At 46.1% G+C, this 11,972-nt stretch overlaps 1 protein-coding gene across 1 annotated transcript; it reads left to right on the forward strand.

Moving 5' to 3' along the window:
- The first annotated feature begins 1,876 nt into the window (after positions 1–1,876).
- LOC129850957 (protein kinase C-binding protein NELL2-like) lies at positions 1,877–4,473 on the forward strand. The gene is made up of 3 exons (XM_055917101.1): positions 1,877–2,057; positions 3,858–4,051; positions 4,240–4,473. The coding sequence occupies exons 1-3, from the start codon at positions 2,027–2,029 to the stop codon at positions 4,456–4,458; spliced, it is 444 nt and encodes a 147-aa protein (XP_055773076.1). The 5' UTR covers positions 1,877–2,026; the 3' UTR covers positions 4,459–4,473.
- The last annotated feature ends 7,499 nt before the right edge of the window (positions 4,474–11,972 follow it).

Consider the following 11,972-nt stretch of genomic DNA (forward strand, 5'->3'; position numbering starts at 1 on the left):
CTCTCTCTCTCTCTCTGTCTCTGTCTCTCAGTTCTCTCTCTCTCTCTCTCTCTCTCTCTCTCAATTCAATTCAATTCAATTCAATGGGCTTTATTGGCATGGGAAACATGTGTTAACATTGCCAAAGCAAGTGAGGTAGATATTATACAAAAGTGAAATAAACAATACAAATTAACAGTAAACATTACACATACAGAAGTTTCAAAACAATAAAGACATTACAAATGTTATATTATATATATACAGTGTTGTAACAATGTACAAATGGTCTCTCTCTGTCTCTGTTTCTCTCTCTCTCGCTCTCTCTCTCTCTCTCTCTGTCTCTCTCTCTCTCTCTCTGTCTCTCCCCCCCTCTCTCTCTCTCTCTCTGTCTCTCAGTTCTCTCTCCTCTCTCTCTCAATCCCCCCTCTCCCTTCTTTAATCCTCTGTTCTGAAGAGGACAAAGCACGTGTCTTTAGACTGACCTTGGCAGGCAGGTAAAGTAAGGGAGCGTGGGGTTAAACACTAATGTAAATGCAGGAGCTATAGAAGGAACTCTGAGCATCCACAACAAGACCTGAACTCATGACCTCGCTGAGCTGTCACTCAAATAGACAGGGATACAAATCCCTTCTTTCTACCTCGCCCTCTCTCTCTCTTGTTCTCTCTCCATTTCTCTCTCTCTCTTGTTCTCTCTCCATTTCTCTCTCTCTTGTTCTCTCTCCATTTCTCTCTCTCTTATTCTCTCTCCATTTCTCTCTCTATTGTTCTCTCTCCATTTCTCTATCTCTTGTTCTCTCTCCATTTCTCTCTCTCTCTTGTTCTCTCTCCATTTCTCTCTCTCTTGTTCTCTCTCCATTTCTCTCTCTCTCTTGTTCTCTCTCCATTTCTCTCTCTCTCTTGTTCTCTCTCCATTTCTCTCTCTCTCTTGTTCTCTCTCCATTTCTCTCTCTCTCTTGTTCTCTCTCCATTTCTCTCTCTCTTGTTCTCTCTCCATTTCTCTCTCTCTTGTTCTCTCTCTATTTCTCTCTCTCTCTTGTTCTCTCTCCATTTCTCTCTCTCTTGTTCTCTCTCCATTTCTCTCTCTCTTGTTCTCTCTCCATTTCTCTCTCTCTCTTGTTCTCTCTCCATTTCTCTCTCTCTTGTTCTCTCTCCATTTCTCTCTCTCTTGTTCTCTCTCCATTTCTCTCTCTCTCAAATGACACCTAACTGGACATGCTCCCATGTAGTTTACAGCCAGAGGAGTGAATCAATGGTCTGCTCTTCATGATTATTAAACAGGGTTGGATGAGATCTCTCTCTGGTTGAAGGTGATTGACCCCCTCAATGTAACACAGTGATGGATTTGATAGAGCTCCATGACACCTGATACTATATGATCCAAGCCTTCATTATCCCAATGGCTTTGCTCACTGGCCAGTGAGATGATCCTCCATCTCCTACGGATCACAGGCGGCTGGTGGCACCGAAATTGGGGAGGACGGGCTCATAGTAACGGCTGGAAGGGAATTAATGGAATGATGTTGAACACATCACACACCTGGTTTCCATTATATTTCATACCATTCCTTTCACTTCATTCCAGCCATTATTATGAGCCGTTCTCCCCCCACCAACCACCCCACCAGCCACCTGTGCCGTGGATATAGCAGACAATTGACCCATACACTGACTCCGTCGTGACTGCATTGTAAAGGGGATAATGGGCCTCTGAAAGGGCTTAGTGTTTGATGTTGTAAATAGTAATGGGAATAAAACCCATCCTCAGGATGTGCCACTGCTACTACAACAGAAGCCTGGCTGTGTAGTTGACATTTGCATACCTCCAATGCAAAGATGAATGCATTAGGCCCAGCTGTGTTTAACAAGCCCGAAACTGAAACATCTGTGTGAACGGGGTTGTGTGTGTTTGTGTCTGTGTGTGTGTGTCTCACCAGACATTGATGAGTGTACCGATGGCTTCGTGGAGTGTGACAGCAGAGCCATCTGTGTTAACCTGCCTGGCTGGTACCACTGTGAGTGTCGGGACGGCTACCATGACAACGGGATGTTCTCAGCCAATGGGGAGTCCTGTGAAGGTAAGTTGGGGGTCTAGACTCACCTGTATGAGCACAGTACTGGTATGCACGAGGATCTTAGGTGCTGGAATTATTATACAAACACATATCTCACCCATTACTATTTTCCCTCTGGATTTCAACTGTATTTGTTTGTTGACTTCATATAGTAACCTATAGTCTGTCTGTCCCTCCTCCTTCATCCACTAACCTATAGTCTGTCTGTCCATCCTCCTTCATCCACTAACCTATAGTCTGTCTGTCCATCCTCCTTCATCCACTAACCTATAGTCTGTCTGTCCATCATCCTTCATCCACTAACCTATAGTCTGTCTGTCCCTCCTCCTTCATCCACTAACCTATAGTCTGTCTGTCTGTCCATCCTTCATACACTAACCTATAGTCTGTCTGTCCCTCCTCCTTCATCCACTAACCTATAGTCTGTCTGTCCCTCATCCTTCATCCACTAACCTATAGTCTGTCTGTCCCTCCTCCTTCATCCACTAACCTATAGTCTGTCTGTCTGTCCATCCTTCATACACTAACCTATAGTCTGTCTGTCCATCCTTCATCCACAAACCTATAGTCTGTCCATCCTCCTTCATCCACTAACCTATAGTCTGTCTGTCTGTCCATCCTTCATACACTAACCTATAGTCTGTCTGTCCATCCTTCATCCACAAACCTATAGTCTGTCCCTCCTCCTTCATCCACTAACCTATAGTCTGTCTGTCCCTCCTCCTTCATCCATTAACCTATAGTCTGTCTGTCCATCCTTCATACACTAACCTATAGTCTGTCTGTCCATCCTCCTTCATCCACTAACCTATAGTCTGTCTGTCCCTCCTCCTTCATCCACTAACCTATAGTCTGTCTGTCCCTCCTCCTTCATCCACTAACCTATAGTCTATCTGTCCCTCCTTCATCCACTAACCTATAGTCTGTCTGTCCCTCCTTCATACACTAACCTGTAGTCTGTCTGTCCCTCCTTCATCCACTAACCTGTAGTCTGTCTGTCCCTCCTTCATCCACTAACCTATAGTCTGTCTGTCCCTCCTTCATACACTAACCTGTAGTCTGTCTGTCCTCCTTCATCCACTAACCTATAGTCTGTCTGTCCATCCTTCATCCACTAACCTGTAGTCTGTCTGTCCCTCCTTCATCCACTAACCTATAGTCTGTCTGTCCCTCCTCCTTCATCCACTAACCTATAGTCTGTCCCTCCTCCTTCATCCACTAACCTATAGTCTGTCTGTCCCTCCTCCTTCATCCACTAACCTATAGTCTGTCTGTCCCTCCTCCTTCATCCACTAACCTATAGTCTGTCTGTCCCTCCTCCTTCATCCACTAACCTATAGTCTGTCTGTCCCTCCTCCTTCATCCACTAACCTATAGTATGTCTGTCCCTCCTCCTTCATCCACTAACCTATAGTCTGTCTGTCCCTCCTCCTTCATCCACTAACCTATAGTCTGTCTGTCCATCCTCCTTCATCCACTAACCTATAGTCTGTCTGTCCCTCCTCCTTCATCCACTAACCTATAGTCTGTCTGTCCATCCTCCTTCATCCACTAACCTATAGTCTGTCTGTCCCTCCTCCTTCATCCACTAACCTATAGTCTGTCTGTCTGTCCCTCCTCCTTCATCCACTAACCTATAGTCTGTCTGTCCATCCTCCTTCATCCACTAACCTGTAGTCTGTCTGTCCCTCCTTCATACACTAACCTGTAGTCTGTCTGTCCCTCCTTCATCCACTAACCTGTAGTCTGTCTGTCCCTCCTTCATACACTAACCTGTGGTCTGTCTGTCCCTCCTCTCTGCAGATATAGATGAGTGTGCGACAGAAAGACACAGCTGTGCTAACGATACGGTGTGTTTCAACGTGGACGGAGGCTACGACTGCAGGTGCCCTCACGGCAAGAACTGCACCGGGGACTGTAACCATGACAACAAGCACAAACACAACGGGCAGATCTGGGTGCTGGACAACGACAGGTGCTCCGTTTGCTCCTGCCAGGTGAGTGATGTACTGTAGAACCTCCTGGGGAATCATGGGAATTGGAGTCTTTTGTAAAAAATAATTTCCAATCAGAGCTCTATATTGCAGTTATAATCTAATGCTAAATGTAACATGTTAAAATATAGATCTGAAAGGAAAAGCTTAGTCTGACTCATTCTCTCTCTCTCTCCCCCTCTGCCCTACAGTCTGGTCTGGTGATGTGTCGTAGGATGGTGTGTGACTGTGAGTCCACCACAGCTGACCTGTTCTGCTGTCCAGAGTGTAACCCCGGCCTCAGCAGCCAGTGTCTGCACCAGAACAGACTCATTACATACAGCAGTGGAGACACCTGGGTGGAGAACTGCCAGCAGTGCCAGTGTCTGGTGAGTTGGCATGGACAGACACTGTGGAGAGATGTGGAGTAGTGGAGGATAGTACCAGTACATACTGAGTTACTGGGGTAGTGGAGGATAGTACCAGTACATACTGAGTTACTGGGGTAGTGGAGGATAGTACCAGTACATACTGAGTTACTGGGGTAGTGGAGGATAGTACCAGTACATACTGAGTTACTGGGGTAGTGGAGGATAGTACCAGTACATACTGAGTTACTGGGGTAGTGGAGGATAGTACCAGTACATACTGAGTTACTGGGGTAGTGGAGGATAGTACCGTACATACTGAGTTACTGGGGTAGTGGAGGATAATACCAGTACATACTGAGTTACTGGGGTAGTGGAGGATAGTACCAGTACATACTGAGTTACTGGGGTAGTGGAGGATAGTACCAGTACATACTGAGTTACTGGGGTAGTGGAGGATAGTACCAGTACATACTGAGTTACTGGGGTAGTGGAGGATAGTACCAGTACATACTGAGTTACTGGGGTAGTGGAGGATAGTACCAGTACATACTGAGTTACTGGGGTAGTGGAGGATAGTACCAGTACATGCTGAGTTACTGGGGTAGTGGAGGATAGTACCAGTACATACTGAGTTACTGGGGTAGTGGAGGATAGTACCAGTATATACTGAGTTACTGGGGTAGTGGAGGATAGTACCAGTACATACTGAGTTTCTGAGATAGTGGAGGATAGTACCAGTACATACTGAGTTACTGGGGTAGTGGAGGATAGTACCAGTACATACCGAGTTACGGTGGTAGCGTAGGATAGTACTGTACATACTGAGTTACTGGGGTAGTGGAGGATAGTACCAGTACATACTGAGTTACTGGGGTAGTGGAGGATAGTACCAGTATATACTGAGTTACTGGGGTAGTGGAGGATAGTACCGTGCATACTGAGTTACTGGGGTAGCGGAGGATAGTACCAGTACATACTGAGTTACTGGGGTAGTGGAGGATAGTACCAGTACATACTGAGTTACTGGGGTAGTGGAGGATAGTACCAGTACATACTGAGTTGGCATGGACAGACACTGTAGAGAGATGTGGGTAGTGGAGGATAGTACCAGTAAATACTGAGTTACTGAGGTAGTGGAGGATAGTACCAGTACATACTGAGTTATTGGGGTAGTGGAGGATAGTACCAGTGCATACTGAGTTACTGGGGTAGTGGAGGATAGTACCAGTACATACTGAGTTACTGGGGTAGTGGAGGATAGTACCAGTACATACTGAGTTACTGGGGTAGTGGAGGATAGTACCAGTACATACTGAGTTACTGGGGTAGTGGAGGATAGTACCAGTAAATACTGAGTTACTGAGGTAGTGGAGGATAGTACCAGTACATACTGAGTTACTGAGGTAGTGGAGGATAGTACCAGTACATACTGAGTTACTGGGGTAGTGGAGGATAGTACCAGTACATACTGAGTTACTGGGGTAGTGGAGGATAGTACCAGTACATACTGAGTTACTGGGGTAGTGGAGGATAGTACCAGTACATGCTGAGTTACTGGGGTAGTGGAGGATAGTACCAGTACATACTGAGTTACTGGGGTAGTGGAGGATAGTAACAGTACATACTGAGTTACTGGGGTAGTGGAGGATAGAACCAGTACATACTGAGTTACTGGGGTAGTGGAGGATAGTACCAGTACATGCTGAGTTACTGGGGTAGTGGAGGATAGTACCAGTACATACTGAGTTACTGGGGTAGTGGAGGATAGTACCAGTATATACTGAGTTACTGGGGTAGTGGAGGATAGTACCAGTACATACTGAGTTTCTGAGATAGTGGAGGATAGTACCAGTACATACTGAGTTACTGGGGTAGTGGAGGATAGTACCAGTACATACCGAGTTACGGTGGTAGCGTAGGATAGTACTGTACATACTGAGTTACTGGGGTAGTGGAGGATAGTACCAGTACATACTGAGTTACTGGGGTAGTGGAGGATAGTACCAGTATATACTGAGTTACTGGGGTAGTGGAGGATAGTACCGTGCATACTGAGTTACTGGGGTAGCGGAGGATAGTACCAGTACATACTGAGTTACTGGGGTAGTGGAGGATAGCACCAGTACATACTGAGTTACTGGGGTAGTGGAGGATAGTACCAGTACATACTGAGTTGGCATGGACAGACACTGTAGAGAGATGTGGGTAGTGGAGGATAGTACCAGTAAATACTGAGTTACTGAGGTAGTGGAGGATAGTACCAGTACATACTGAGTTATTGGGGTAGTGGAGGATAGTACCAGTGCATACTGAGTTACTGGGGTAGTGGAGGATAGTACCAGTACATACTGAGTTACTGGGGTAGTGGAGGATAGTACCAGTACATACTGAGTTACTGGGGTAGTGGAGGATAGTACCAGTACATACTGAGTTACTGGGGTAGTGGAGGATAGTACCAGTAAATACTGAGTTACTGAGGTAGTGGAGGATAGTACCAGTACATACTGAGTTACTGAGGTAGTGGAGGATAGTACCAGTACATACTGAGTTACTGGGGTAGTGGAGGATAGTACCAGTACATACTGAGTTACTGGGGTAGTGGAGGATAGTACCAGTACATACTGAGTTACTGGGGTAGTGGAGGATAGTACCAGTACATACTGAGTTACTGGGGTAGTGGAGGATAGTACCAGTACATACTGAGTTACTGGGGTAGTGGAGGATAGTAACAGTACATACTGAGTTACTGGGGTAGTGGAGGATAGAACCAGTACATACTGAGTTACTGGGGTAGTGGAGGATAGTACCAGTACATGCTGAGTTACTGGGGTAGTGGAGGATAGTACCAGTAAATACTGAGTTACTGGGGTAGTGGAGGATAGTACCAGTATATACTGAGTTACTGGGGTAGTGGAGGATAGTACCAGTACATACTGAGTTTCTGAGATAGTGGAGGATAGTACCAGTACATACTGAGTTACTGGGGTAGTGGAGGATAGTACCAGTACATACCGAGTTACGGTGGTAGCGTAGGATAGTACTGTACATACTGAGTTACTGGGGTAGTGGAGGATAGTACCAGTACATACTGAGTTACTGGGGTAGTGGAGGATAGTACCAGTATATACTGAGTTACTGGGGTAGTGGAGGATAGTACCGTGCATACTGAGTTACTGGGGTAGCGGAGGATAGTACCAGTACATACTGAGTTACTGGGGTAGTGGAGGATAGCACCAGTACATACTGAGTTACTGGGGTAGTGGAGGATAGTACCAGTACATACTGAGTTGGCATGGACAGACACTGTAGAGAGATGTGGGTAGTGGAGGATAGTACCAGTAAATACTGAGTTACTGAGGTAGTGGAGGATAGTACCAGTACATACTGAGTTATTGGGGTAGTGGAGGATAGTACCAGTGCATACTGAGTTACTGGGGTAGTGGAGGATAGTACCAGTACATACTGAGTTACTGGGGTAGTGGAGGATAGTACCAGTACATACTGAGTTACTGGGGTAGTGGAGGATAGTACCAGTACATACTGAGTTACTGGGGTAGTGGAGGATAGTACCAGTACATACTGAGTTACTGGGGTAGTGGAGGATAGTACCAGTAAATACTGAGTTACTGAGGTAGTGGAGGATAGTACCAGTACATACTGAGTTACTGAGGTAGTGGAGGATAGTACCAGTACATACTGAGTTACTGGGGTAGTGGAGGATAGTACCAGTACATACTGAGTTACTGGGGTAGTGGAGGATAGTACCAGTACATACTGAGTTACTGGGGTAGTGGAGGATAGTACCAGTACATGCTGAGTTACTGGGGTAGTGGAGGATAGTACCAGTACATACTGAGTTACTGGGGTAGTGGAGGATAGTAACAGTACATACTGAGTTACTGGGGTAGTGGAGGATAGAACCAGTACATACTGAGTTACTGGGGTAGTGGAGGATAGTACCAGTACATACTGAGTTACTGGGGTAGTGGAGGATAGTACCAGTACATACTGAGTTACTGGGGTAGTGGAGGATAGTACCAGTACATACTGAGTTATTGGGGTAGTGGAGGATAGTACCAGTACATACTGAGTTACTGGGGTAGTGGAGGATAGTACCAGTACATACTGAGTTACTGGGGTAGTGGAGGATAGTACCAGTACATACTGAGTTACTGGGGTAGTGGAGGATAGTACCAGTACATACTGAGTTACTGGGGTAGTGGAGGATAGTACCAGTACATACTGAGTTACTGGGGTAGTGGAGGATAGTACCGCACATACTGAGTTACTGGGGTAGTGGAGGATAGTACCAGTACATACTGAGTTACTGGGGTAGTGGAGGATCGTACCAGTACATACTGAGTTACTGGGGTAGTGGAGGATAGTACCAGTACATACTGAGTTACTGGGGTAGTGGAGGATAGTACCAGTACATACTGAGTTACTGGGGTAGTGGAGGATAGTACTGTACATACTGAGTTACTGGGGTAGTGGAGGATAGTACCAGTACATACTGAGTTACTGGGGTAGTGGAGGATAGTACCAGTACATACTGAGTTACTGGAGTAGTGGAGGATAGTTCCAGTACATACTGAGTTACTGGGGTAGTGGAGGATAGTACCAGTAAATACTGAGTTACTGGGGTAGTGGAGGATAGTACCAGTACATACTGAGTTACTGGGGTAGTGGAGGATAGTACCAGTACATACTGAGTTACTGGGGTAGTGGAGGATAGTACCAGTACATACTGAGTTACTGGGGTAGCGGAGGATAGTACTGTACATACTGAGTTACTGGGGTAGTGGAGGATAGTACCAGTACATACTGAGTTACTGGGGTAGTGGAGGATAGTACCAGTATATACTGAGTTACTGGGGTAGTGGAGGATAGTACCGTGCATACTGAGTTACTGGGGTAGCGGAGGATAGTACCAGTACATACTGAGTTACTGGGGTAGCGGAGGATAGTACCGTACATACTGAGTTACTGGGGTAGTGGAGGATAGTACCAGTACATACTGAGTTACTGGGGTAGTGGAGGATAGTACCAGTACATACTGAGTTTCTGAGATAGTGGAGGATAGTACCAGTACATACTGAGTTACTGGGGTAGTGGAGGATAGTACCAGTACATACTGAGTTACTGGGGTAGTGGAGGATAGTACCAGTACATACTGAGTTACTGGGGTAGTGGAGGATAGTACCAGTACATACTGAGTTACTGGGGTAGTGGAGGATAGTACCAGTACATACTGAGTTACTGGGGTAGTGGAGGATAGTACCAGTACATACTGAGTTACTGGGGTAGCGGAGGATCGTACCAGTGCATACTGAGTTACTGGGGTAGTGGAGGATAGTACCAGTACATACTGAGTTACTGGGGTAGTGGAGGATAGTACCAGTATATACTGAGTTACTGGGGTAGTGGAGGATAGTACCGTGCATACTGAGTTACTGGGGTAGTGGAGGATAGTACCAGTACATACTGAGTTACTGGGGTAGTGGAGGATAGTACCAGTACATACTGAGTTACTGGGGTAGTGGAGGATAGTACCAGTATATACTGAGTTACTGGGGTAGTGGAGGATAGTACCGTGCATACTGAGTTACTGGGGTAGCGGAGGATAGTACCAGTACATACTGAGTTACTGGGGTAGCGGAGGATAGTACCGTACATACTGAGTTACTGGGGTAGTGGAGGATAGTACCAGTACATACTGAGTTACTGGGGTAGTGGAGGATAGTACCAGTACATACTGAGTTTCTGAGATAGTGGAGGATAGTACCAGTACATACTGAGTTACTGGGGTAGTGGAGGATAGTACCGTGCCTTCTGAGTTACTGGGGTAGTGGAGGATAGTACCAGTACATACTGAGTTACTGGGGTAGTGGAGGATAGTACCAGTACATACTGAGTTACTGGGGTAGTGGAGGATAGTACCAGTATATACTGAGTTACTGGGGTAGTGGAGGATAGTACCAGTACATACTGAGTTACTGGGGTAGTGGAGGATAGTACCGTGCATACTGAGTTACTGGGGTAGTGGAGGATAGTACCAGTACATACTGAGTTACTGGGGTAGTGGAGGATAGTACCAGTATATACTGAGTTACTGGGGTAGTGGAGGATAGTACCAGTACATACTGAGTTTCTGAGATAGTGGAGGATAGTACCAGTACATACTGAGTTACTGGGGTAGTGGAGGATAGTACCAGTACATACTGAGTTACTGGGGTAGTGGAGGATAGTACCAGTACATACTGAGTTACTGGGGTAGTGGAGGATAGTACCAGGACATGCTGAGTTACTGGGGTAGTGGAGGATAGTACCAGGACATGCTGAGTTACTGGGGTAGTGGAGGATAGTACCAGTACATACTGAGTTACTGGGGTAGTGGAGGATAGTACCAGTACATGCTGAGTTACTGGGGTAGTGGAGGATAGTACCAGGACATACTGAGTTACTGGGGTAGTGGAGGATAGTACCAGTACATACTGAGTTACTGAAGTAGTGGAGGATAGTACCAGTACATACTGAGTTACTGGGGTAGTGGAGGATAGTACCAGTACATACTGAGTTACTGGGGTAGTGGAGGATAGTACCAGTACATGCTGAGTTACTGGGGTAGTGGAGGATAGTACCAGTACATACTGAGTTACTGGGGTAGTGGAGGATAGTACCAGGACATACTGAGTTACTGGGGTAGTGGAGGATAGTACCAGGACATACTGAGTTACTGGGGTAGTGGAGGATAGTACCAGTACATACTGAGTTACTGGGGTAGTGGAGGATAGTACCAGTACATGCTGAGTTACTGGGGTAGTGGAGGATAGTACCAGTACATACTGAGTTACTGAAGTAGTGGAGGATAGTACCAGTACATACTGAGTTACTGGGGTAGTGGAGGATCGTACCAGTACATACTGAGTTACTGGGGTAGTGGAGGATAGTACCAGTACATACTGAGTTACTGGAGTAGTGGAGGATAGTAACGTACATACTGAGTTAATGGGGTAGTGGAGGATAGTACCAGTACATACTGAGTTACTGGGGTAGTGAGGATAGTACCAGTACATACTGAGTTACTGGGGTAGTGGAGGATAGTACCAGTACATACTGAGTTACTGGGGTAGTGGAGGATAGTACCAGTACATACTGAGTTTCTGGGGTAGTGGAGGATAGTACCCGTACATACTGAGTTACTGGGGTAGTGGAGGATAGTACCCGTACATACTGAGTTACTGGGGTAGTGGAGGATAGTACCAGTACATACTGAGTTACTGGGGTAGTGGAGGATAGTACCAGTACATACTGAGTTACTGGGGTAGTGGAGGATAGTACCGTACATACTGAGTTACTGGGGTAGTGGAGGATAGTACCAGTACATACTGAGTTACTGGGGTAGTGGAGGATAGTACCAGTGCATACTGAGTTACTGGGGTAGTGGAGGATAGTACCAGTACATACTGAGTTACTGGGGTAGTGGAGGATAGTACCCGTACATACTGAGTTACTGGGGTAGTGGAGGATAGTACCGTACATACCGAGCTACTGGGGTAGTGGAGGATAGTACT

Source organism: Salvelinus fontinalis, unplaced genomic scaffold (assembly GCF_029448725.1).
Source record: "Salvelinus fontinalis isolate EN_2023a unplaced genomic scaffold, ASM2944872v1 scaffold_2527, whole genome shotgun sequence".
In the NCBI taxonomy this organism is placed as follows: domain Eukaryota; kingdom Metazoa; phylum Chordata; class Actinopteri; order Salmoniformes; family Salmonidae; genus Salvelinus; species Salvelinus fontinalis.

What these genes read in the sequence shown, in the direction of transcription:
- LOC129850957 (XM_055917101.1), top strand. Translation starts at nt 2,027, where the DNA reads ATGTTCTCAGCCAATGGGGAGTCCTGTGAAG. An exon ending in CAATGGGGAGTCCTGTGAAG is followed by an intron (nt 2,058 to 3,857) that starts GTAAGTTGGGGG and finishes TCCTCTCTGCAG; the next exon opens with ATATAGATGAGTGTGCGACA. An exon ending in GCTCCGTTTGCTCCTGCCAG is followed by an intron (nt 4,052 to 4,239) that starts GTGAGTGATGTA and finishes TCTGCCCTACAG; the next exon opens with TCTGGTCTGGTGATGTGTCG.